The 25558-nt window shown below is 41.8% G+C and overlaps 1 protein-coding gene across 3 annotated transcripts in view; it reads left to right on the forward strand.

Moving 5' to 3' along the window:
• The first annotated feature begins 3536 nt into the window (after positions 1-3536).
• Spag17 (sperm associated antigen 17) overlaps positions 3537-25558 on the forward strand; it is a 236044-nt gene continuing 214022 nt past the window's right edge. The window contains exon 1 of one of the 3 annotated variants that reach the window (XR_009379872.1): positions 3537-3758. Coding sequence is in view for 2 of the 3 variants with exons in the window: in XM_059265953.1 (XP_059121936.1) it covers positions 3675-3758 (84 nt within the window). In the remaining variant the exon portion in view is untranslated. The remainder of the gene's footprint in view (positions 3759-25558) is intronic. The other 2 variants (XM_059265953.1, XM_059265952.1) reach the window with 2 other exon arrangements.

The raw sequence follows: 25558 nt of genomic DNA on the forward strand, positions 1-25558 counted from the left end.
TATAGCAATTCATAAATGTATGACAGATGGGAATGGTATTTTTCCAGCTCTTGGCAAAGCCTCCTATTGGCTGAATAGTCTTTGGTTCTTAAAACTATGACCATCGTCATTCACACCTATTTTCTGAGATTAAACAGACCAATTCCACGATGAAATCTCCTATAAATTTGGTTACCATAGAATGTCTTCCCATTCTGCACCATAAATTATCTAGAATACCACTCTCCCTAGAATAATGAGCAGGGCCAAGACTGACCAAAAGGCACTCTGTAATAAAAACCTTTGAGATTGTTTAAGTCAATTTTGGAAACCCTTCCATATTCCAGTTTATTCTGGTAGCACCTTATCAAGGAAACTGTAAACGATTCCACTAGAAGGGAATTCTTTTAACCCAAAATGGCAGCACACCCAATGTTTTCCAAGCTTAAAGAGAAGTCCATCTACTTAATAGTCCAAGAAAATTTGTTAGGTGGGGGAAAAGGTTGGGAAGACCTCTGTACCACAGCAATCACTCAGACAGTCGAGGACATCAGTGTCACAGTATCTAGGCAGATGGGGGAAGAGTCTGAACAAACAACACATGGGAAATGGTGTTGAGGGTCCAGCCCACATCCAAAAATACATAATTCCACTGTATCCTGTTAATGAGAACTGTCATCTTTCCCTATCTAAGGATAAAGAAGGTTGGGAAATCAGACTCTTACGGTGGGAATAAGGGAGATGTTTTATTTAAAAAATCAGGTTTATGCTGATAAATAGTACAAACACTTCATTGCTGCTAAAATTAGGATTGGGGCTAGAGAGACGGCTCAGCGATAAGAGCATTTGTTGCACTTGCAAAAGGACAGGAGCTAAGTTCTCCACGTGGTGGGTCACAATCATCCACAGTTGCAGTTCCAGGGGAATCTGATGTCCTCCTGTGACCTTCTTGGGCACCAGGGACAAATGTCGTGCACTTAACATTATTCAGGCAAAGCACTCGCATGCACAATTTTTTTTTTCAAAAACTGGGTTGTATAGTTATTGCTTGTTAGAAAAAACTACTGATAGTTTCTTTACAAATTAAAAATTACAGTTTCATTTTTAAAGTATCCTTTTCCATTTTTCTCTTTTTGTTTCTCTTTTTTATGTGGAACCTATGTTGCTAATCATCTGCTAACGACCTGGCTGGACTGTGGCAAGTGGGGAGCTTTACTTGGTAGTGTGCCCTCACATTCAAGAAGAGATGCGATTAGCAGTGAAACATGACATATAAACAGTAGTTAGTTTTTAAATGCAGCATGAACTTAAATGCCAGTAAATATTTTATTACTTCACTCATAAAATCACAGTTCTCTCAGCTTAAACCATGAGCAATATAACCAAGATTTAGAACGATGTCATCAATCTGTAAGAGATCCACCTTTACTTTTAAGCAAGTGTACAAAAACAGTTTTTATCCTGTACCATTAAGAAACTGTTTGCAAAGAACAAAAATATTGGGGGAAATGCTATAAGAATGAAAGAGTGATAGCCTCATTAGTTGTCATGGAGACCCTCAGGAAAACCCTTCTCTAGCAAATTCCTCTGACATCATGATGCATCAATCAATTTAGTCTTGTGGCAAAGAGAAAAGGCTTCCAGATACAGGGTGTGTGAATGTTGCAGGAATTGATACATGCCCCCCCAACCAGGAAATAAAATACATGCATTGTAAGTACTAATGACTTTTTAATTGTGAAAGATTATTTTGAGAAGTGCTTTTTATTCATTATCTGTATCCAAATAAATAAATAAATAAAAAGGGAGTGGAGTGGGAGAAGATCTCCTCCTCAACTCATGCAAATTATGAATGAGTTAAAGAGAAACACCATCAGCAAACCTGATGGAAAGGACAACAGTGGCCATCATCACTGACCGAGGAGCTTCCCATTTCTGAGATGCCAGAAATACTTGAGATAAGCAACCTATAGGAAGGAAGGATGTGTTTTGCCACATGGTATCAGGGACTTTACCCTATGGTTACTTGGGCCCCTAGTTTGGGGCCTGTGACAAGGCAGAAGAATATAGTGGATGGATGCAGGAGACAGAATACTCTTGCTGCTAGCTTGGTGGCCAGGAAGCAAAGTCAGAAAGAGGAACAGGTCCTGACAACCCACACCCAAAGACCCCACTTCCACCCACTAGGCTCCGCCTCCTAACTTCTTATCACTTCTCTAAAGCACCACCGTCTGGAGACCAAGGCTTTAATACACGGGCTTTGGGAGCCATTCAAAGTCTGAAAGGATACCGAGTAATCCCTGCATGGCCCAAGCCCTCGTGATATCTTCCTCCAAGATAGTGATTACAGGGTCAGAAGATGTCTCCAGTGTAGAAAGCAGCAATCATGCAGGACGTGCTGGACAGAGTATAGCTGCAGGCCACCAGCAGGGCTGTCGCTTGTCTGGTTGAGATAATAAAACCACCCTAGGCACCAGGAGGGGCTTGATGATAGCTAAGCACTGCTCAGCTCTGCGCTTTATATAGACGGAAGAGATAGCAAAGTACCTTTGGTTCAGATCTGCTTTGGATGTCCTCATCCAAGGAAGCTTAAGGGGAAAAAAAATAACTAAGTAGGGCTGAGATGACACAGTTGGTAAAGTACTTGCCACGCAAGCATGAGGACCTGAGTTCGATCCCCAGAAGCCAAGTTAAAAAGCCAGATGTGAAGATGTGTGCTTGTAATCCCAGCCATGGGGAAATGGAGATGGGTGGACTGAATTCCTGGGGCTCACCGCCAGCCAGCCTAACCTATTCAGCAAGCCCTAGGCTGGTGAAAAAAAACCTGTCTCAACAAACGAGGTGGATGGTGCCTAAAGAAACACACCTGAGGTGGGTCTCTGGCCCCCATGTGCCCGTGCACGTGCACCCACATTCATGTGTACCTACCTGCACACACATGATTAACAGGTACACACGTAAAAATAAAGTAACATTAGAGGCCAGAGAGATGGCTGGGTGGTCAAGTGAGTTTGTTCCTTTTCTAGAGGACCTGGGTTCAATTCCTAGCACAAATCAACATTGGTTGTTGCGGTCATCATTTTGAGGTCTCAGTCTAACCGGGATACCTTAGACGAGTGTGGGGTGGGAATGGAGTTCTGCTTGCTGATGGGGACGCCCTTTTAAGGAACTGGGGGCTGTTTAGGCAGAGAAGATAGAGAAGTAGACAACAAGGGGCGAAGCCAAGGGCAGTGATTCAGCTCCCAGGAGGGTGTCCATCAGATTAGAGGTTGGAACCCACCTGAGCTGACTGGGCGTCATTCTCCATACTAGGTTGGCAGGACCAGAGAAATCTTGGTGGAGGAAGCCTGGATGAGTAATTTTGAGTTTCTACACATTGTTTATTCGGACCGGACTCAGTTCCCAAGAGAAGCAGGGAAAGGAAATGGATCAAAGAAATTAGGAGGCCAGCTCGTCACGTTGGAAAATCATCAGATTTACCCTGGGGTTCCTCGAGTTTGGTACTTAGCGGCCGCACCTGGGAAACTCCGCTACTATGGAAACGGAAGCGGTTGACCAGAGGGTCAGGAACCGGTTTGGGGGAAGGGAGCAGGATCCGTTCAGGAAGTGGGCGTGGTCTCGGTTACCACGGCATCGGGAACGCTCAGGCCGGGCTTCAGCCCAGTTTGGAGGCCAATGCACCTCCCACCCTTCGCATGGCACCCAAGAAGGAGAAAAGCACCGCGAACACAAACTCTAAATTATGGGAACCTTCGCTCATAGCTGCACACTTGAACCAGGTGAGCCTTGCCTCTCAAGCCCCCTCAGCCCAGGCACCAGGCGCCTGGAACACCTTTTGCTCTCCCAGGTCTTTACACTCCCCAAATCACGCAGGGTGTTCTGAGCAGCGGGACGCTTGACAAAAGAAGAGAACCAGGGGCCTGAGGATATAGCTCAGGGGTAGGGCTGGGTGAGGCCCTGGGTTCAATTTGCTGCACCAGAGGAAAAAACAAGACAGGAAGGGAATCTCTGCCCTGCAATTTCAACAGGGGATGGCAGGTGTGTGTGTGTGTGTGTGTGTGTGTGTGTGTGTGTGTGTGTGTGTGTGTGTAGGACAAGGAGTGGCAGTGTGGCAGTGGTGGCAGTGTGACTCCTCAGGCTCCTTTTCAGGGAAGGCTCCCAGACGATGGGCCCCAGTTGTACCGGGGGCTGTTATCCTTGCAAGCTCTTCCCTTCCTGTTTGAGGACGATCTTGTCAAATCATCTGCGGCCCTGCACACAACTGTATCTTAGTAAGCACTGAGTGTAAACAGGACCCAGGGTGACAATCTGTAAAACTCGAAAGGGACCCAGAAGAAAATGTCCATACGGAACGGCTTGTCCTGTTTTGTTTACAGTTGCTTTGATAAATAACCATGACCAAAGTGACATGGAGAGGAAAGGGTTTATTGCATCTTACTGTTGCAATCCATCACTGAAGGAAGTCAGGGCAGGAACCGGAAGAGGAAACCCTGCAGGACTTCTGCTCTCTGACTCTGGCTCATGCTCAGCTAGCTTTCTTATACAACACTGGCCACCTGCTTAGGGGGAGTGCCTCATATAAGGGGCTGGACCCTCCTACATCAACAACCAGGACTATCTCACAGAAGCATGGCCGCAGGCCCCTCTGTTGTGGGCAGTCCCTCAGCTGAGACTCTCCGGATGACTCTAGGCTGTGTCAAGTTGACAGCTGAAACACATTAGGACACTCTCCATGCCTCTGTATCAAACGTTTTCATCTGTGGCTGGACAGAAAGCTTGGTGGTTAAGAGCACTTGTTTTTGCAGGTGACCTGGGTTCGATTCTCAGAACCCACATGGCAGCTCACACAACTGTCTATAACTCCAGTTCTAGTGGGCCCTACCTCTATTCTAGCCTCTGTGGGCATCAAGCATATGTATGGTACATATACGTAAGTACAGGCAAAACATTCGGACACATGAAATACATGCATCCATATATACATATATCTTCCTCTGTCTTGAAGGTGGAGGAAACCAGAGGAGCTAGCTGCTCATTGCACATTGCCACAAATGCACACAGCAATCTATGACTCAAATCAGAGGGTCCAGCTGCATACAAGTCCAGTTCCAACCACCTCTGCCCACCTTCAGCGAGAACCTAGGGGCTTCCGACACCAACAGGTAGACAGCCACATCTAGGCTCTAATGTTTCTGCGTCCAAGTCGGCATTTGGGAAAAGAAAAGGCATTTCTGGGAATTCCAGACTGCCATTTGGAACCTCTTGCAAAAGTGGAAAATGGGTTTCATTTCATTTTTCATTTTATATATAGGGGTGCATGATTCACCAGAGAGTCTGAAGTTAAGAAAAGTAAACTGGACCTTGTGCTGTCCTGCCAGGGAAGGTTGCCTGTTTACCCTTCTTTTCCAATGCTGTTGTTTCTTTCTCTATGGAAAGTAATTCTGTCTCATATAAAATTAGTCCTGGTGAGCCCCATGAAAAGAGTCTGACACTCCTGTGACTCCTGTGAAGTTTCTGCTGTGACTTCATGCATCATTACTATAACTCTTCTGCATGGTTTCAATAATGCTAGGAATGAAAGTGTCAACTCCATAACCTCCAGTTACATTCTCAATTTCTCAAATCACTCTGTGACTGTATCCTCCTTTTTGCTTTCACAAGTCAAAACTAGCCCAAATAATTTTCTCCATTTTGTTTTTTGAGATGATATTGATCAAGTTGAGCTTGGAGTGAGTGTGTCTACCTGAATTATTCGCTGCTGAGCCATGGTGTTGGTAGAGGCATCAACACTGTGTTAGTCTAGCACTAGAAGCATGAAGCTGTGATTTTCCTAGTTGAACCAAAAACCTATAGGCATTGCTTTTTTCTTATGATGTGGAATCATGAAATAATAATCAGCCTTCTTGATCATGTTCAAACAATATAGGTTCAATAAATCTTCTATACTAATAGATATAATTCCAAGTCAAACTAATATGTAGCTTTAGCTACGAAGTGAAGACTCTGAATTTGCCTAAAGATGACAATGTATGTGTAAATTATATGACGATAGGGTTTGGTAAGGAGTTCTACAACTGGTGTGTCTGAGAATATGCTATTGTTTTAATTCATGAAGAGCATGTTATTTATGTACAGGTATATATGATTGACTGTGCATTTGCTAATGTGTGTGTTGGGATGGGACATAGGAGACAATGTGATAATTCTCTGGTATTCCAAAAGATAGTTTCACATTATTTCATTGAAGAATCCAAATTAGTAGTTTTTAACTTCGCCTAGTACTTTTTCTAGATCATGTGAAATGGTGGAAATACTAAGGCAACTCCACATAGTTAAAAGGGAGGTTTATTTGGGGGTTTTACTTAGAACATGTAAAGGGATAGGTTACAGGGTCCAGGAGAGGTGAAGTGCAATCCAGCAGTGTTCTCCAGAGAACTCTGCTTGGTCCACCATCCAACATCCAGGATTACCAGGAACCAAGAGAGCCAGCATATCTGGATCTCCAGTCTTAAGGGCTCCTATCTTGGCCCCACTTCTGGGGCAGGCCATAGGTAGGCGTGACAGTTACCGGAAGCCTCAATGTGGGCAGTACTGCCAGGTCAAAACTGGAACAACTACCTACTACATGGGTTTTTTTTTTCTCCTTTACTTTGTTAATGTCCTAGATGGCATTGAATATTCTATTTTAGCTTTAGGCCATTTTCTTCTCTCTCCTAGATTTACTAAGGTGTAATTGATAAGTCAAAACCATGCATGTATATATTAATTTTCATATGTTGAACCATCTTCCCATCTCAGGGGTAGATCTCACTTGGCCATAGTATATGGGAGCCTCTTCGTGTACTGTTGAGATTGCTAGTGTCCTCAGGCATTCTTGTCAGTGCTCATAAAGAATAGTCTTATAGAGTTATTTTTCTTGCAGTATTTGGTCTTTAGAAATATTCTGCCTCTTCAATATTTTGGAAGAGTCTGAGAAGAGTTTTGTATTATTTATATTTATGTGTATGAGTGTTTTGCCTAAACATATATTTGTGTACCATATCTGTGTCTGAAGAGGCCAAAGTATTGGATCCCCTAGGGCTGGAGTAACAAATATTTGTAGCCACTATGTGGGTGCTAGGAATTGAACCCAGGTCCTCTGGAAGAGTAGCACTCTTAACCACTAAACCGTCTCTTCAGCCCTAAGGATAATTATTAAAATTAAAGACGCAAATCAAAAGTCACAGTAGTAGTGACTTAAAGATATATGTGCTCATGATTTATTTTTGCCAGATAACTTTAGATTTTTTGCACAGCATTGAGTTGCTAGCTAGTATTCTTTCACTTAAAATTAAAGGGGTGGTAGTAGCACATGCCTTTAATCCCAGCACTCAGGAGGCAGAAGGAAGGCATATCTCTGTGAGTTCAAGGCCAGACTGGTCTCCAGAGTTAGTTCCAGGACAGCAAAGGCTACACAATGAAATCCTGTCTTGAAAATAAATAAATAAAAAATAAAAAATTAAGTAATTAATTTAATTAAAGGGTTCCTTTTAGTAATTATTGAAGAGCACACCTACGAGCATGAACCTCCTTAACTTTTGTCTCTCTGAATTTTCTTCATTTCTCATTCACTTTTAAAACACAGTTTGAGTAGTTATAGGATCCTTAGTTGACAGGTTTTTGTTTATTTTTGTTTGTTTTTTTCCTATCACTTTGAATATCCTGGCCAAGCTTCACATTGTTAAGGACTTTTAGATGTGAAGAGTTAGCTTTTCTCCCACAGCTTTCAGGATTCTCTATGGGGACTTTGACCCTCTGACCATGTATCTCAGCAGTGGCTTCTAGTCTATCTCACTTGGAGTCTGCTGAGCTTCATGGATGGGTAGTTTTGTCTTTCCTCAAGTTTGGGGGATTTTCAGCCATTATTTGCTTAAATAATCCAGCCTGTCTGATTTTCCTTGTGTTCTCATATGTACTCACTGGGGTGCCTCGTACTGTTCGTCTAGTTCCTTAGGCTGCGTTCAGTTTCCTTTAGTCTTTTCTTTTTTTTTTTTTTTTTTTTTTTAAATCAAAGCAAAATTATCAAGACAGCATACTAGGAAGCCCAATGCCTCTTTTCCACACAGAAACATCAAACAATAATAATGGGGGGTGGTCCAAAATTAAAATAACCCCTGAGAAAGTCTAGACACTGAAATCAGCCAAATAAAGCGATAGTGAGCGAGGCGTTCCACGGTCATTTAATTCTCATTTGCTGCATTGGGTGTTGTGGCCGCAGCATGTTCAGGACCTTCCATCCTGGTCTATGCTCTTTGCTCTTCAGACTGCATATTTTCAAATAATTAGTGTCCAGGCTTGCCGATTCTTTACCTGACTGCTCAGGGCTGTGGGCAAACTCTCTAGCAGAGTTTTTAGTTCAGTCTAGTTCAGCCGCTGTGTTTTTCAGCACGGGGGCTTTGTTGCTTTCTATTTACAAGTACAATGTCTTTGTCTGTACTCTCCTTGGGTTCAAATGTTCCTTTCCTGACTCCCTTTAGTTTTCTCACCATATTAAGACAGTTGTTTAGAAACATCTAGTAAATCTAATGCATATATTTGTTAGTGGAGATTTGTTATTTACTTTAATAGGCCATGTTTTTCCTGTTTCTCTGTATGTCTCATGTTTAATCATAAACTGGGCATTTGGAAGTTTGCAAGCATTCTAGGGTTTGTTGGCATGGAAGAGTTCAGCATATTAGGACATATCCTACCCTTTGGTGACAATCCATGATTAAGTCTCAAGGTTTTCTCAGGCTAATTCTGGCCTCCATGCTGGCTGGTTTGCAAGTTTTCAGTTTCCCCTCAAATATCCGACTGCTTTTAAATGTTTTCGCTTCCCAAAAAGTGTCACAGCATCTTTCTCTCAGAGCCATCAATGTTCTGTTGCTTTCTTCTACCCATAATCCCTTTCCCCAGGGATCTATGGCTCTTAATTCCCTCGAAGCTTTCATGTGTTTGAGCATATCACAGCCTCCTTCAGCTCTGCCAGCCTGGGTGCACACTGCTCTGTGCCACCTAGATAAGCTCTGGATCATAGCAGATAAAATAAGCCCCTTGTGCAACCTATAGAGAGATCCAAATAGAGGTAATTTCTGCTCTGCTCTGGGGGCCCAAGGAAAGGAACTGGGAGGGACCATCCAGACGGTGCCACGCCCACACCATCCAATGCAGCAAACTAGAATAAATGCTCCGTGAAACGCCCACGGCTTTATTTGTTGCCATGGATCTTTGATTTCACTGACTAGTTTCTTGACCTTTATTTTAATTTTGAGTTTTCACTTTTTCCCCCCTTTCCATTGTTGTTGTTTGTTGTTTGCCTATGGAAAAGAGGCACGGGGACTGCCTCTATCACAATTTTTCTTTTTATTAAACCTCTACTTTTTCTTTAATATAAATATTTAAGAATATTTATAAATACCTAACCTATTGACATCCTTCCTGAGACACAAAAGCCTTCTTATAGTTTGTATATTTTCATAATATTAAGTTCTAGAACCAATGCCCTCACCCACAAAATAACAGGATGTATGAGATGTTCTCAAGTCTGCATGCCTCCTTAGAAGTAACTCTAAGTTGTAAGTAATTTGTAAGAAGTAACTCTAAGAGGAATATTTTAAGTAGACCTTGCAATTTAAAACAAAATGGATATGAATTATTTTTAGATTAAATTTATTTATTTATTTTACATTCTGATTACAATTTTCCCTCCCTCCTTTCTTCCTAGCCCCTCCTCCCATCTCCCCTCCATCCCCTCTCCCAATCCACTCAACCTCTGTTTCTGTTCAGAAAGGGCAGGCCTCCCATGGGTACCAACAAAGCACGGCATACCAGGTTGCAGTCAGACTAAGCAACTCCCCTTGTATTAAGACTGAGCAAGTCAACCCAGCATGGAGAATAGGTTCCCAAAACCCAGCCAAAGCATTAGGGACAGCCCTTGTTCCCATTGTTAGGAGTCCTACAAGTAGACCAAACTACACAACAGTCACATATACATAGAGGGCCTAGGTCAGTCCCGTGCAGGCTCCCTGGTTGTCAGGTCAGACTTGTGAGCTCCTATGAGCTCAGGTTAGTTGTAAAAAGAAAATTTTACATTTGGCCCCTTATGTCAACCTCTATAGCATTACTATGAGGTGGGCATCGTTAGAGTAGAATAGTTGTTTAAAGAACGGCTGTTGGAGTCCATTTCGCTAGGATTCAAACTTGAGATCCAAGTGTTCCTTAAGGCAAAGAAGCAAATCTAAAAAGCACACTTGCTTTATCTGAAGCATCATCCTTCCTCCCTGGAGACTCTTGTCCTCTGACTTCCCATTTGCAACACTTTCTATTGAGACGCAGCTCTTGGCTTCTTCCTGGGACTGGTGATAGAAACCCTTGAGTTTATATGTTGGGATTTCCATCTGTGAGATACATACTTTTTATTAGGATAACTGTTTCTTCTTTCCAAAAGAGTGTAGGGAAGTAGTCCTTTGCCTACCTGGAAATACGTGAAATTTTGGGCTCTGGTTGCACAGCCCAAACTGGGCCCTGAAAGTCTGGGGTCTCTGTCCTTCAGCTCCCCCTTTTCTGTCCCTGACACTGTCATTACTACAGTAACCAAGCATCATCTAGAGTCACTAGTCTTGTGACTTACCCTTGTTTAGGCTCTGAGTGCTCTCCATCTTTCCCACCATTCTCCTTCCATTGCTTCTTCTCCATGCTCATGCCTTCATTACAGCCCAATCCCACACCTGTAGACCCTTCCATTTCTAATAGAGCCCCAATACCCACTCGACATAGAACCACCTAGTTCTATTAATTAAATCACTTCATTTTTTAACCTCATCTTTCCTAAATACCGCTCACACCACAGTAATTCCCACCTCAACAGTGCTGGTGGCCATCAATAATGACTTTCAGCCAAATCTAATTCATCTGCTTTCTTCAGCCCCCTCTAGTCTGTCACAACTAACCTTGAAATGGAGTTGCTGTGGGTAAAATAGTGTCTTCATGGCACAGATCCATAAAGAAGGTGACAAGATGCTGGAGGAAGCCCAGCTCCAGCACCAGATACACGCGTGTTTGATTTCATTTCTCATGCCGTAGAATGGATGACCTAGAATGAATTTCTTTTACCTCTGAGCCTTGTTCTTTTTTTATGTAAACACAATGTTTCAAAGATTGTTATGAATATAAAATAATGCTTATTTTATAAACATTATCTATAGCATGTAGCACTTAGCCTTCAGTAAAGGTATTCACTCCCCACCTCTCAGACTTTCACTCATATTGGTCTCCTTGGTCACAGTGAATCTCCACATCCCACAACTAATCTTATCTATTATTTGGAGCCTTTCTAGGACATGCCTCACAGTAAGCTTTCTTCTTACTGTTTTTAAATTATGTGTATATGTGAGTCTATGTGTGGGTATACGCATGTGAATGCAGGTACCCATGGAGTCTAAAAGAAGGTATCAGATGCCCTGGAGTTACAAGTTTTGAGCTGTCCAGTGTGGGTACTTTGACTGAACTCTGGTCTTCTGAAAAGCAATGTTCACTCTGAACCACCAAGCCATCTCTCCAGCTTCCTTCCACTTTTGTTTTATAAAGGGCACAGTAAGCCTTTCTAAAAACCTTGGCTGACATTTACCTTCCCTTGCCTCAGCTCTAGGCTCCACATTAAACTCCATGCTTAGTTACAGAATGCCTTATACAATTTGGTATCATTTCATGTTTTATAGAACATGAGCTGTTAGAAACCACATCTTACATCCTTACATACACTTCTACCATAACTAGCATAATTTTAGGTACACAACACACACATAAATGATAAATTCCACCAATTTGCTCATTAAATCTTGGAGTACAGTGAGACCTGTATTATGGAAACCAGGACAATTAGCAGACAGAGGAGGTGTGTTCCAAGAGCAGACAACAGAGAGCATTTGCATAAAAGAGCAGTGATGGGAAGTAGCGGGCATGCAAAGCAGCATTCTCTAGAACAGTCAGCTCATGAGTGCTCCTTATTACACTCTCTTGAGGAATAAGGTTTTTCTCCTATTAAAGGCAGAGCCACAGCCACAAGTCTGAAGCCCTCTAGAGCTACATAAAGAACACTCAGCCAGCCAGGCTACATAAAAAGAGCCTATCTTGGGAGGGAGGTGTAGCTCAATCAGTAGAGTGCTTGTCCCACAAACATGAGGACCTAAGGTCAGACTTCAGCACCCACCTAAAAATGTGGGCATAGTGGCTGAGGTCTGTGATCTCAGTCCGGGGGGTAGAGACAGGCAGATTCAGTGGCTGAGGTCTGTGATCTCAGTCCTGGGGGTAGAGACAGGCAGATTCAGTGGCTGAGGTCTGTGATCTCAGTCCTAGGGTAGAGACAGGCAGATTCAGTGGCTGAGGTCTATGATCTCAGTCCTGGGGGTAGAGACAGGCAGAGTCAGTGGCTGAGGTCTGTGATCTCAGTCCTGGGGGTAGAGACAGGCAGATTCAGTGGCTGAGGTCTGTGATCTCAGTCCTGGGGGTAGAGACAGGCAGATTCAGTGGCTGAGGTCTGTGATCTCAGTCCTGGGGGTGGAGACAGGCAGATTGCTGGAGCTTGCTGGTCCTCAGCCTATCCTAATAAGTGAGCTTCGGGTTCAGTGAAAAACCCTTTCTGAAAAAATTAAGGTGAAAAATGACTGAGGAAAACAGCCAATGTTGTCTTCTGACCTACACGTGCACACACATGCATGCACACACACAAACCAATGTGCGTGCATATATACACAAATGCATACAAATACATATACAATACAACACACATACACAGAAAGAGAGACAGAGAGACAGAGACAGAGATCCTCTCTCAAAATAAAACACATACATCGCAGCAAAGCCACCGGATTGTGTTACTGTCCCCAAAAGAACCCCTCAACTTTCCATTTCACTTTGCAGAGACATTTCGTCTGCCAGCTAGGAGGCATGCAGGGAAAGTTCTCTAGAACATTTAGTTCACTGCCTCTCCTTATTACACCTGGGTGGAGAAATAATATTTTTCTCTTATTAAATGTAGTTCAGTGACAATAGCTGAGTTGTGAACATTCAGGAAACAGTAAAAAGCTCTCCTGGAGTCTTGAACAAAGCCTGTACTTCTTATAAAGGTTTGCAAAGTGGCATTGAGCTCAAGATAGGCATTGCTGAAATATTAATACCCCAGATCTCTTAAGTAAATAACATCATAGAATATATAACACTGGGATGATAATAAACCCAGGCTAAGTAAATTTTGAGGGGTAAATGTGCAATTGAATTGAAGTGCTTAAAGCCATTATAAGTGCAGTTTATCAAAGAGGGAAATGTGTTTTATTGGTTAGAACCCTTGAGCAATTTCTAAGAGGTAGTGAAGGGTTTTTTTTTTTTCTCTTTTTACTTTTTTGATCCTAAACAGTAAGCTATTTCTCATGTTAATGTGTATTTAAGACTTACTGGAAATACTCATAATATGAGCTGAAGACTGATGTCTGGCAGCAGGCATATTTCTGAAATTGGGTTGGTTTTTACTACTATATTTTTGAAATATGCCTTCATTGGTATTTACAAAACAAATTGCCAGTTCACACAAAGGTTGTTTTTATAAAAGCCAATGAAAACAACTGAGCCGCTAGGAAGAATGTTAAAAAGGGAAATGGACTTTTCATAACCTCACATTATAATTTCTCCTTTTTGGACAAAAATGTATTATTTGAATGAGTTTGGAGCTGAAGGGAATTAGTATGTCAAATTATCCCGCCAGGATGTTATGTGTGATCATTTTTATTGCAAGTGAAAAAGCATTAAATACAAGTAAAAAGAAAACATTGCCAGGGAGTTTGGCAGCATCTTAGGAAAATGCGAGTGAAGAAATGGTGGCGGTTGATCAGGGTTCCCCTCCGGCCATGGAACCCGTCGCTGGCTCCCAGTTCCCATGGTATCCTGCCCAGTGTTCCTAGTCCAGCTTCTTGTGGTGTTTCTCTGCTCATCCATCTTATCTCCCTCTACTCGAGGAGAACGGCTTCTGCAATGGCCCCAGGTACATACAGACTGGGCTTCCTGCCTCCAGCCAACTGCTTCTCATCCACATCCTCTCCTAAAGGACTCAGAAAGCAGCTCCCGCCACACCTTGCTGGCACTCGCTGACTTGCCTCCTTTCAGTAAACTTCAGTGGTTGGCACCTTTAACAGTTACCTGTTTGGAACTGTGGCTCTGTAATTTCAGTGTAACCCTCTGAATGCCTGTCCTCTTACGCTAGGGATCCCTAGACACCCAGGCTCCTAACGCTTCAGGTTTGTTTTCTGCTGACTACAGCATCTAGTAGCGATGGCACATAGCAGTCCTTCCTCCCAGGTAACCAAAAATATGTTGTTGTCTTAGCCTTTTACCCATCTTTGGCTTTGAATTTGAAAGTCAGTTGCAGCCTACAAGTCATGGTAATGACTGGAAGATGATCTGCAAGCCTCAGTTACTACTGCAGGGCCATGGTCATACCTCCCCCACTGACATTAAAACTGTGGCTGAGCTGGCTTAGGGCATCCAACACAAGAGAAATGTTACCTTGCTTAATGTATAAGGCTTCACACATCCCAATCCCAGCTCTATGTTGTGTCCCCACAGACCATGACCTTGACTGAAGTGGTTCGTCACCCAGACCATAACAAGAGCTAACAACCCTGCTGCATTTCCAAGTCTTCTCTAGTCCATGATCAACTCTTCAGTTGTTGGCTTCTCCTTTGAAATCGTCTAAAATCTCTGTTCCCAGCACTGTCTCCCTACTGTGCCTAACCCAAGCCACAGCCATTTTTTGCCCAAGCTACAAAGTAGCCAAGACTATCATAGCATTGTCTGTTCCTCCTGGCCTGCTATCTCAACCTCTAGTCTCCATAAAGCAGCCACATAGATCCTCCCAAATGCCGGTTGGGTGTTTCTGGTCTCTCCTGACTGTGTTACCTGGCCCACTGTAACCACACTGGCCTTTTGGCTGATCCTGAAGCCATCAAAAAACACATGAGTGCTTTGAACCTTGTTTTGCTGTGCCTGGAAGTTATATGAGCAATACTTTCCCAACCCTCCTTCAGGTTGTGCTCTGTGGGTGCCCCATTGGAAGGACAGGACATACACCATGAATTGGATCATTATCTCTCATACTGTTTTCCTGCTACATGAGACCAAACTCTGAGAGGGCGGGGACTGGCTCATTCACTGGGGTCTGCCAGCTTCCTTCCTAGTATGGAGGAACTCAGATGTGTTTGTTTAATGAATAGCTGATAATGTTCAATGAGAAGGAGATCTTGGTGACAGTATCATTACTATATGGAGTAGCAACTCAATAAATGCATGGCAATGGATGGTACACCTAGCCTGTATAAATATGCATAGTTATTTCTAATGTCACTTTATACATAAACTTCAAGCTCAACATACTCATAACTGAACAAGTCTCCCCAAATCCTTATGCTCTGTCTTTGCTGCTATGACTATCTTGTTCAATATCATTGAAATCACCCATGTGTAGCTGGAGAGCTTTTTTCTCCAGGTCCCGCCAAGTCCCGCCAATCCTGGAGCCCACTTATAAAATAAACACACAGACTCTTACATTATTTAAACTGTTTGGCCATTAGCTCAGGCCTATCATTGTCTAGCTCTTACTTTTATGTTTAGTCCATTTTTATTAATGTATACTTTGCCACGTAGCTCGTGGCTTACTGGTACCTTACATCTTGCTTGTCCTGGCGGCAGCTCCAGGCAGTCTCCTGCTCCGCCTTCCTGTTCCCTCAATTCTCCTCTCTGTTAGTCCCACCTATACTTCCTGTCTGGCTACCGGCCAATCAGTGTTTATTTATACAGAGCGATATCCACAGCACCCATGTGACCCCAACATGAAAATGACCAGCAATTCTTGCCTGTTCTTTGCTTCTAACCCTTCAGTTCCACCTCACAATTTCTAACCAGCATGTTTTCAAAAACCTCACCTCTCTCCTTACCTGTCTTCATCCAGTAGTGAATGAATATACAAAATATTTTAAGTCACCCTATGTCAATCAAGACACATATAAAAATATAAGTCAGTTTTATTCTCTAAGCTGTATTTTGGTAAATGGCTTGTCAGATGATATGGCTTCTTGTTTATTATTCATCAAATTGTTCTACTAATTTCAGAATCATGTGCTGACTTTTAATTGGTATAGTCTTTTTTTTTAAGTTGGTATAGTCTTTTGGTTGGCATGACTTTTACTCCTTAACTGATACACTTGTCTAAGCATGGCGTGCTCCTAAGACCATCCCTGGGCTTATCCGCAGCTTCCCCATTGAATCAATAACCAGTAATAGAATGTGTGTGCAGTTCTCTATACACAGAGGCTTTATCAGTATTTTTTAACACATTCAAAAGCCTTTCAGTTTTTACTAAACTTTTAGTATTATATTCAAAGCTTTTGTAGCCCTCATACTGTATGAGATTTGGGCACATGTAATTTCTTTATTATCTTTATTATTAAGTAAAGCTATGAGATTCTTAGAATGTTACATTTTACTAATTTAATTTTTATAAATTAATTTTATATTTGTATTTTAAAATATGAATGTTGTGATGTACAAAATTTGTACTACATAAATTATAACTAATTTTTACATATTTTGATCACTCTGAATTCCCTGTGTTGGGAACCACAATGATACTAGCATCTGGGACTGAACACATGAGACAGAGTTGTCCACTGTAGCTGACTGACAGCAAACCCATTCCTGTACAATTATTGAATAATCAACTAGTATTTCTCTTAGTATTGATAACTTACTTTGTCTTGTTTGAAATTGTGCTTCTTACGTCTTTGTTTTTATGTATTTTCTCATATTGTTTCATTGTTTAGGTTAGCATAAAGGGTTCATTGCAGTGTGTTCGTACATCTACATCATTATAGTTTGATGCCATTCATGCCCCTCCTCTGCCCCCTCACAGCTGGTCCCCTTCCTTTCCCCAGTTATCCCCAACTTCTGTTTTCCTGGTACATGTATGCCATCACTTCCTCTATTTCCCACATCTCTTAATCTCTTCCTCACTTCTCATGATCCCCTTTCTGGTTTCATGACCCCCCCCCACATACACACACACACACACACACACACACACACACACACACACACACACACATTTTAAGCCAAGTTTCCTCACATGAGTGAAAACATGCAATGTTTATTTTTCTTAGTCTGACTTATTTCCACTTCACATAATGGTTTCCAGTTGCTTCCATCTTCCTGCAAATGTCATGATTTCATTTTCCTTTAGGACTGTATAAAATTCCATTGCCTATATCTACCACATTTTCTTTATCCACTCACCTGTTAATAGATGTCTAGGCTAGTTCCCTTCTGTAGCTGTTGTGACTGGCATGCAGGTGCCTCTGTAGTACCACTTTTCTCAGCATGATTTGTTAAAGAAGCTTTCTTACAGTGTATGTTTCTGATAGCTTTGTTGAAAACGACATGGCTGTAGCTGTGTGGCTTTGTTTCTGGGTCCTCTATTCTACCCATTGGTCTTCCTGTCTGTCCTTGGGCTGCTACTGTGCTGTGTGTGTTGCTTTGGCTTGGGAGTGTGATTTGAGATTGGATGCCTCCAGCATTGTCCTCTGCTGTGGGATGTTCTGTATGGCAAATGTGTTGCTCTGATTGGTCAATAAATCACTGATTGGCCAGTGGCTAGGCAGGAAGTATAGGCAGGACAAGGAGGAGAATAAAGCTGGGAAGTGGAAGGCTGAGTCAGAGAGACACTGCCAGCCGCCACAATGACAAACAGCATGTGAAGATGCCGGTAAGCCACGAGCCACATGGCAAGGTATAGATTAATAGAAATGGATTAATTTAAGCTGTAAGAACAGTTAGCAAGAAGTCTGCCATGGCCATACAGTTTGCAACCAATATAAGTCTCTGTGTTTACTAGGTTGGGTCTGAGTGGCTGTGGGACTGGCAGGTGAGAGAGATTTGTCCTGACTGTGGGCCAGGCAGGAAAACTCTAGCTACAGTCCTCTCTGCTAAGATTTGCTTTGACTAATTGAGATCTTTTGTGTTCTCATGTGAATTTTGGGATTTGTTTTCTTGTACTGTGAGTAATGTCAATGGGACTATGATGGGGATGACACTGAATGTGTAGGTTGCTTTTGGCAATACAGGCATTCTCACAGTGTTTATCCTGTCTATCCATGAGCAAGGGAGGTCTTTCCACCTTCCAGTTTCTTCTTCAGGGTATTAAGTACTGTAAAGTTCTCACTGTAGAGGTCCCTTACTTGCTTGATTGGAGTTATTCCTAGGTATTTTATTTTTCTGAAGCTGTCAGCAATGCTTTCCACTGAGTTTTTCATTTAATCCATTGGATTTTACATTTCCAATAGTTCTATTTTTTAAATTTCCTTGCTGAGTTATTTTCTTTGTTGCTGAGTTTTCATCAAAATTGATGATTTTCTCAATATTTTTTTTTCTTCTGTGTTGTTGACTTTTCCCTCTGGGTCCTGGACTAAATTCATCTGCCTGTTCATTCATCCCTTTTTCAGGTCATTGAGCACTTTTACCAGAAAAACTTTGAAGTAGTCATTGATAATGAGGCTTGTTTCAGTGCCTGTGAGTTCAATAGCTGAGGAGTTGTGATCTTTTAGAGGAGTCTTGTTGCATGGCTTCTTTATGTTGATTATGTCTTTGTGTTGCGATTTGCACATCTTTTTTGTTTGGATATCTCTTCTGGATTTGAAGGAAGACTTTATTAATGGCCAGCTTACTCATGAAGGTGCAATTACCAGTACCATTCTGTGAGAAGGAAATGGACTGTGCCAATAGCAACACTAAACCAGACAAACTATAGAAGCACACTTAAAAATCAGTTACAATTTACAGTCACATCACCAGGGACCCTAAATCTGGAACAGAAAACTACTGTTAGCTATGGTATGACCATGAAAATTATTTAAGGTAACTGTAGAAATAGTAAATAAATGAGAAACGGTAAGGAGATATATGACTTAGTTTGGTTACTCTTGCTGTGATGAATCACCATGACCAAAAGCAACTTGTGGAGGAAAGGATTTATTTTGGTCATAGTTTCATATCAATTCATCATCAAAAGCAGTGAGGGCAGGAACTCACACAGGACAGGACACTGGAGGCAGGAGCTGATGCAGAGGCCATGGAGGAGTGCTGCTTACTGTCTTCCTCTCCCATGACTTACCTAACTCGCTTTCTTATAGAACTCTGGAGCAGCAGCCCAGGGGTAGCTCCACCCAAAAGGCTAGGCCCTCCCCTATTGATCACTAATTAATAAAATGCCCTATGTGCTTGTCTCCCACCTGATCTTATGAAGGCATTTTCCCATTTGATGTTCCCTCCTCTCTAATGATTATAGCCTGTATCAAGATGACTTAAAACTAGACAGCACAATGTAGAAGGGGGAGAGAAAGAGGAGAAATGAGTTAAAGAAAGAAAAATGGGAAAACAAAGATAGAGAAGAGTGTGATGGTGAGGAAGGGAAAAGAACAAGAAATTACCAAGACTTAAAAATGGGGAAAACAGTTCAAGAACAAAATTAGATAAATCTAAGTATAAAAAAAAACCACTAAAATTTTAAAAATTAAAAATATAACAAAATATGTTTAAGCAAAATACTACAACTTGTAGGAGCAGGAAGGAAGAAACAAAGAGGGTAAAAAAAGATAAAAAGAAACTAAGATTAAAATATCTTAGTAAATGTATAAATTAGGTAAATGTGTAAAGAAGTATAACAACATTTGAAAATTTTTTAAATACAGTAAAAGTAAAAAGTCTGGTAAATATCTAGAATAATTAGTTTTTATTGTCAACTGGACATAACCCAGAATCTCCTAGGGAGAGAGTCTCAATGAGGTTGTCTATGTTGGGTTGGCCTGAGACATGTCTGTTTGGGACTATCGTAAATAAGTTAATTGATACAGAAAAGACTCATTTCACTGTGGGTGGCACCATTTCCTAGGCAAAGGGTCCTGAACGGTATAAGTGGAGAAACATGGCTGACTACAAGCAAAGAAACAAGCAAGTGCAGATGTACTCATTGCTCTCTGCTCTTGACTATGGATGTGATGTGGCTAGTCGTTTAAAGTGCCTACCTTGACTTCCCCATGGTGATGGACTGGGATCTGGAATTACTAGATGAAATAAACTGTTTCCCCCTAAGTTGCTATTGATGGGGTATTTTATCACAGCAATAGAAAAGAAGCTAGAACGATATATTAGAAAAATCAAAGCAGATAGAGAAGCATCTTTCTGGGTCCTTGAAAACCAGCATTGCCAGTTACATGGATGGGCATGGGCAGGGTCAGTTAGATTGTGGACTTGTCTTTCCTATGGTTTCTGCTGTTGCTGATTCCATATTAGGTGAGTACCTATATCCACGAATGCTGTCTTTGCTATGACAGTTCTTCATTGTGTTCCTGGAGCCTCTGCTGGCCACATTTAGCTTTGCAGTCTGGGGTCGAGCAGATTCTCTCACTTTGTTGAGACCTCAGATCATACCTCTGGGGTGGCTGTCTTAGCTGGAGGCATACTCCCAAGTACTTTAGAAAGTGTGAACAGTAGCCATAGCACTGAGATGTGTGCAGGTAGTAGATCTGACTTCATGCTAAAGGGATTCAACTACGGGTATCAGGCACACCCTGGTAATTCAGAATTACTGGCTTTATAGCAGTGAGGGACATTAGATGGCTCCAGAATTCAATCCACCTACCAGACTCAGGCTCAAGTCTGTCAAACTCCAGGGCAGGTACTGAAGAGAGAGCTCAGTATGTTAAATACTTACTACACATGTATGTACATACACACACACACACACACACACACACACACACACACACACACACACACGTGCATTGCATACTAGCCCTCCAGGGAAATTACAAGTTGATGTAATGCATTTCTAGCCACTACTCCAGCCTAAGCCAGTCTTCTGCCACCTGCATCCTTTAGTGTGTCAGCATCCATCCCTCTTTCTCCCTAAAACTGCCTCTTGGGTCTCCCCCCCCATTCAGGAACTGAGGCCAGCCAAAATGTCTCTCTGACCCTTAGATGCTCTCCAGTCTCAGGTCCCCAAGGTAGCTCAGTTTTCAACAATAGAGTCTCTCTAGCTGGTACTTGGCCACCACCCTCCAAGCCATATAGTTTAAGAAAAAGAGATTCATTTTAATTTATAAAATGTATTGATATTATACATAGGTGTATGGTACGTGTGTTTGAATGCAGCTACACATAAGGTTAGAGGACGACTTTCAGGAGCCGATTCTCTCCTACCATGTGGCTTCCAGAGACTGAACTCAGGTTGTCAGGCTTGGCAGCAAGTGATTTCACCAGTTGAGCTCCCTCCTAAGTCTGAAAAAGAGATTTCTAGCCAGCACTCACCCAACTGCTAGAGGAACCACTGTATCATCAAAACCTGCCGCTGGATTTGAGGCTCATGGGGACTATGGGCTTGTCTTGAGGGCAGAACCGCCAGCTTCTGTGTGGCCCATGTGTTAGAAGTCACTTTGGCTTCTCCCCTCTATGCCAGGAAACTGTAAAGCTGAAGCTGTTCAGCTTGACTTTCTGCCTCCTGTGTCCTCTTCGTCCCCTGCTACTTCAGAGCATCCTTCCACTTCCTTCATGGATTTCTGAAGCTCTTCTTCAGTCTCACTCCTTGGCTAAATCCTTGTCTGACTTTCTCCATCTCAAGCTCACTCAGAGGTCGCCTCTAGCCACTCACTGCCTGACACAGAAGCCTCAACTTCTATCATGGGTGATTTGATTAATTTCATATGGACAGCCAATTTATATTTCTTTCTGGTAAAACTAAAGGTATTGCAATTTTCTTAGATTATTTTTGTAAATTAAGTCTGTTTATTTCTGCTTGTGTATGTTCTGCATCTCTCAGCTCAGGGCTCTGTGCTTCTCAAGAAATACTCAAGGCTTGCAGGTCCTCACTCTGTGTTTGTATCTTCAGCATTCTTCTAGCTATGCAATGAATCTCCAGCCTTCCTGTCCCCACACTAGTCTTTTATGGAACCCCACATTTCTCTGTAACCACCGATACAGGGTGGAATGTAACAGATGCGTTCCTGACTCTACTGGCTCAACAGAAACCATTTTGCTAGCTTTGGAATCTTGAATTTTACCTATTAGATCTGATTTTAGGTATGATTAGAAGCAGTTGGGGTTTAATATGTCACTGATTTGACATGTTTCCAAGATGTTGCTTTGCCAAAGTTAAAACTGTATAAACATGCATTGTGTCGATACACATACAAATGGTGTCTTAGGGTTTTTATTGCTGGAAGAGACACCAGGACCGAGGCAGCTCTTATAAAGGAAAACATTTCTCTGGGGCTGGCTTACAAGTCCATTGTCATCATGGTGGGATGCAGGCAGACATGGTGCTGGAGAAGTACCTGGGAGTTCTACATCTGGATCAGCAAGCAACAGGAATAGACAATGAGCTACTAGGCTTGGCTTGATCTTCTGAAACCTCAAAGCCCACCCCTCAGTGACATACTTCCTCCAACAAGGGCCACACCTACTCTAACAAGACCACACCTCCTAATAGTACCACTCGCTATGGGCCTATGGGGACCAATTTTATTCAAAACACCACAGATGGTAATGCAGAAGCTCATTTGAGATCCCCTTTCCTGATAATGCTTGCCTACATAATAAATTACATTGAAAGTTCTAGTAATTTGTTTTAATTTTCCAACCACTTTATTGATATATTTGTTTTCCAATCACTTTGTTGGTATGCCTGTTTTCTGATCACTTATTAATATGCTTGTTTTCTAAACACTTTATTGATCTACATTGATAAAAACAAAATATTTCAACTGCTTTAATGAGAAACTAATTTCCAATGCCCTTTCAGTTTCCTTGGTCAGTTGCACATTTGACTTACTGGAAACTCAAACTTCAAAAAAGCACAACACCCACTTTGATATTTTTGGAAGAGTTTTGCCTGCCCAACTTTAGCATCACCAACACTGAGCTCCATTCCTGTCACTATTAACAAGTCAAATTTTATGCCGACATCATTGATGTTATTTTAGAAATATAAATCATTGATCTTGCAGTGCTTTCTATTTTCTAAGACAAAAATCTCACTGTGTTGCCCAGGCTGGCCTCGAACTCATGATCCTCCTGCCTCTGCATACCCTTCCTTCTCAGAGATTACTTGCTAATCTTCTTGTCATTCTTGAAGCCAAGAACCAAATCCACTTAGTACATGAAACTATTGCTGACATCTCACATTGATGACCATTTTGTCATGTTCCTATCACATTTATAAATATCACAGTTATGGCTACCATACTTCTTAGAGGTATTATACAGGGTGTCCTCTTCCTTGACTGTGGACTTCTCATAGATAAGGACTAAATAATGTGATCTTTGGGTACCCTGTCCAGAATACAATGTTTTAAATATATTGTCTTAACTGGAGGAAGGAAAAAGCAAATACAGGGGTTCTTCAAGTCATTTTTACCAAAATTAATCCCCTCTAAACTATATTATTTCTTCTATCCATTATTCTTATTAAGTTAAAATAAATAATATTACATGCTTATTTTTATAATTTTGGTATATTACAAACCCTATAATATACTATTAAGATGAAGACACAGAATATTCATTCAGAACCTGTGCAAGATAGACTCTACCATAGGTTACTCCATGCTTTCCCAGCAAATACCTACTTCTCTGAGAGTTAACACTGCTATGACTTCTGGCACCATACAAATGATTTACTTGTTCTTGAATGTTCCATAAATAGGCTGATACATAATATGTTCTTTTGTCCAATGCAAGGTCTATGAGACTCATGCATGTTTCTGCATGAATAACTAGTGTATTCTTTTGTACTCCGTGTATAAATGCCTTGACATTTTACATATAATCTCTTCATATGGCCCTTGGGTTATCTCTGTGGGAGGGAGCCATCCATCATCCTGGTACAAGCTTCTCTTTAACTATATGTACTCACTCTCCATGGACAGATGTTCAAGACTAGAACTACTATATTGCAGAACAAGCCTATGCTTAACTTTAGTAGCTACTATCTTTCAAGTTTCTGAAGGAATTGAACCAATCTATTCTTAGTAGTAATTTATGAGATTCCAAGTCATCTGTCTAGTTTAATTCCATCAGTCTTCAAAATTTGATTTATTTATTTACTCTGTATGTTTTGGCCTGCACAGAGGTTAGAAGACAACCTGAGTTCTCTCCTTGAACCATGTGGGTCCTTAGGCTTGAACTCAGATCATCAGCCTTGTCAGTGAGTGTCCTTAACTGCTGAGCCATCTCCCAACCCTCCACCATTCTTATCAGAACATTCCCCCCCCATATCTGTCCTAAAACTGCTTTTAGTTACTCCTCAGTTGAGTCCCCTCTTTCCATTCTGTGACTCTTTCCAGATGTTCTGACCCCAGCTTTCTATGTGTAGACCCTGTGGTTTTAGAGATGGGGATGTTTGTCATCTACGTCACCCTCTCCTTTCTGTACACGGTAAACAAAGACTTTCCACAGGCTGTAGCACAGGGCTCTGGTGGCTGTGGGGAGTCACCAACCATAGATGTATTTGCTGAGATTGGTATTAGAACCCCTGGACTTGAAACTACAATTTAGGCTGTGTTTTCCTCAGTGGATTCACTTTCTAGTCCCATGAGTCTCATGAGCATATTTGCTTTCTCAAAGCTTTAGGGTATCTCCTTATCTTGCTCACCCATTCCCTTAGTACCATCTCATCATCACAGCTGATAACAAAAGCAGAGCGAGGGAGATGAGAGGAAAGCCCCCCAGCCTGTGGTTTGGATCATGTCTCCATATCGTACTTTGCGTCTGTATAATGAAGAAGTGAGACAAAATGTCAAGGAAAATAATCTCACTGCAGGAAAGTGTATCATTTTAGATCTCACTGTGTAGCCCATTTTCATATCCTTTGTGGCAGTTAATGAGTTCCATCATCCAAGGTCAGTCCCCAGAATTCCCTACTGTTAACATGTCTCCATGCAGAGAATGCCCCATTTAACCTCACTTTTGTCTCTAAGCCAGATCTTACCCATGACAAATCTGTCTTCTACTTCCATTGTAACTCAATATTTTGGTAGGGAAACTTACAAAATGCTTTCTAAATGTTTAGATAAATTTTGTTTCCTGGTTTTCCTTGTCTTCAACCCTCACCATCATTTCTGTGTGTTTTTGTTATTCATTTTCTGTTAAATATAATTATAACGTATGACCTGGGGTGGCACAGGCAATACAGCCATTTCTCACTCAGTATATATTGAATACAAAAGGCACCTCCCAAACTCTTGACTAAACTCATTCAGTTTAGTAATATTGAGTTCACCCGCCCCTCCGTCCCTGTCAACTATTTAGTATGCTGGTGCATTTGTCTCATTTCTCAGGGCTGTGACAAAGTACCCAATAAAGGCCATTTAAGGATGAGAGAGTTTATTTTGCCTCAAGATTTTGAGGGTTAAGTCCACCATGGCAGTGTAGGTGTGGTGGTAAGGATACCTCTGACTGTGCTGGCAGCATG

This window comes from Peromyscus eremicus, chromosome 6 (assembly GCF_949786415.1).
Source record: "Peromyscus eremicus chromosome 6, PerEre_H2_v1, whole genome shotgun sequence".
NCBI lineage: Eukaryota > Metazoa > Chordata > Mammalia > Rodentia > Cricetidae > Peromyscus > Peromyscus eremicus.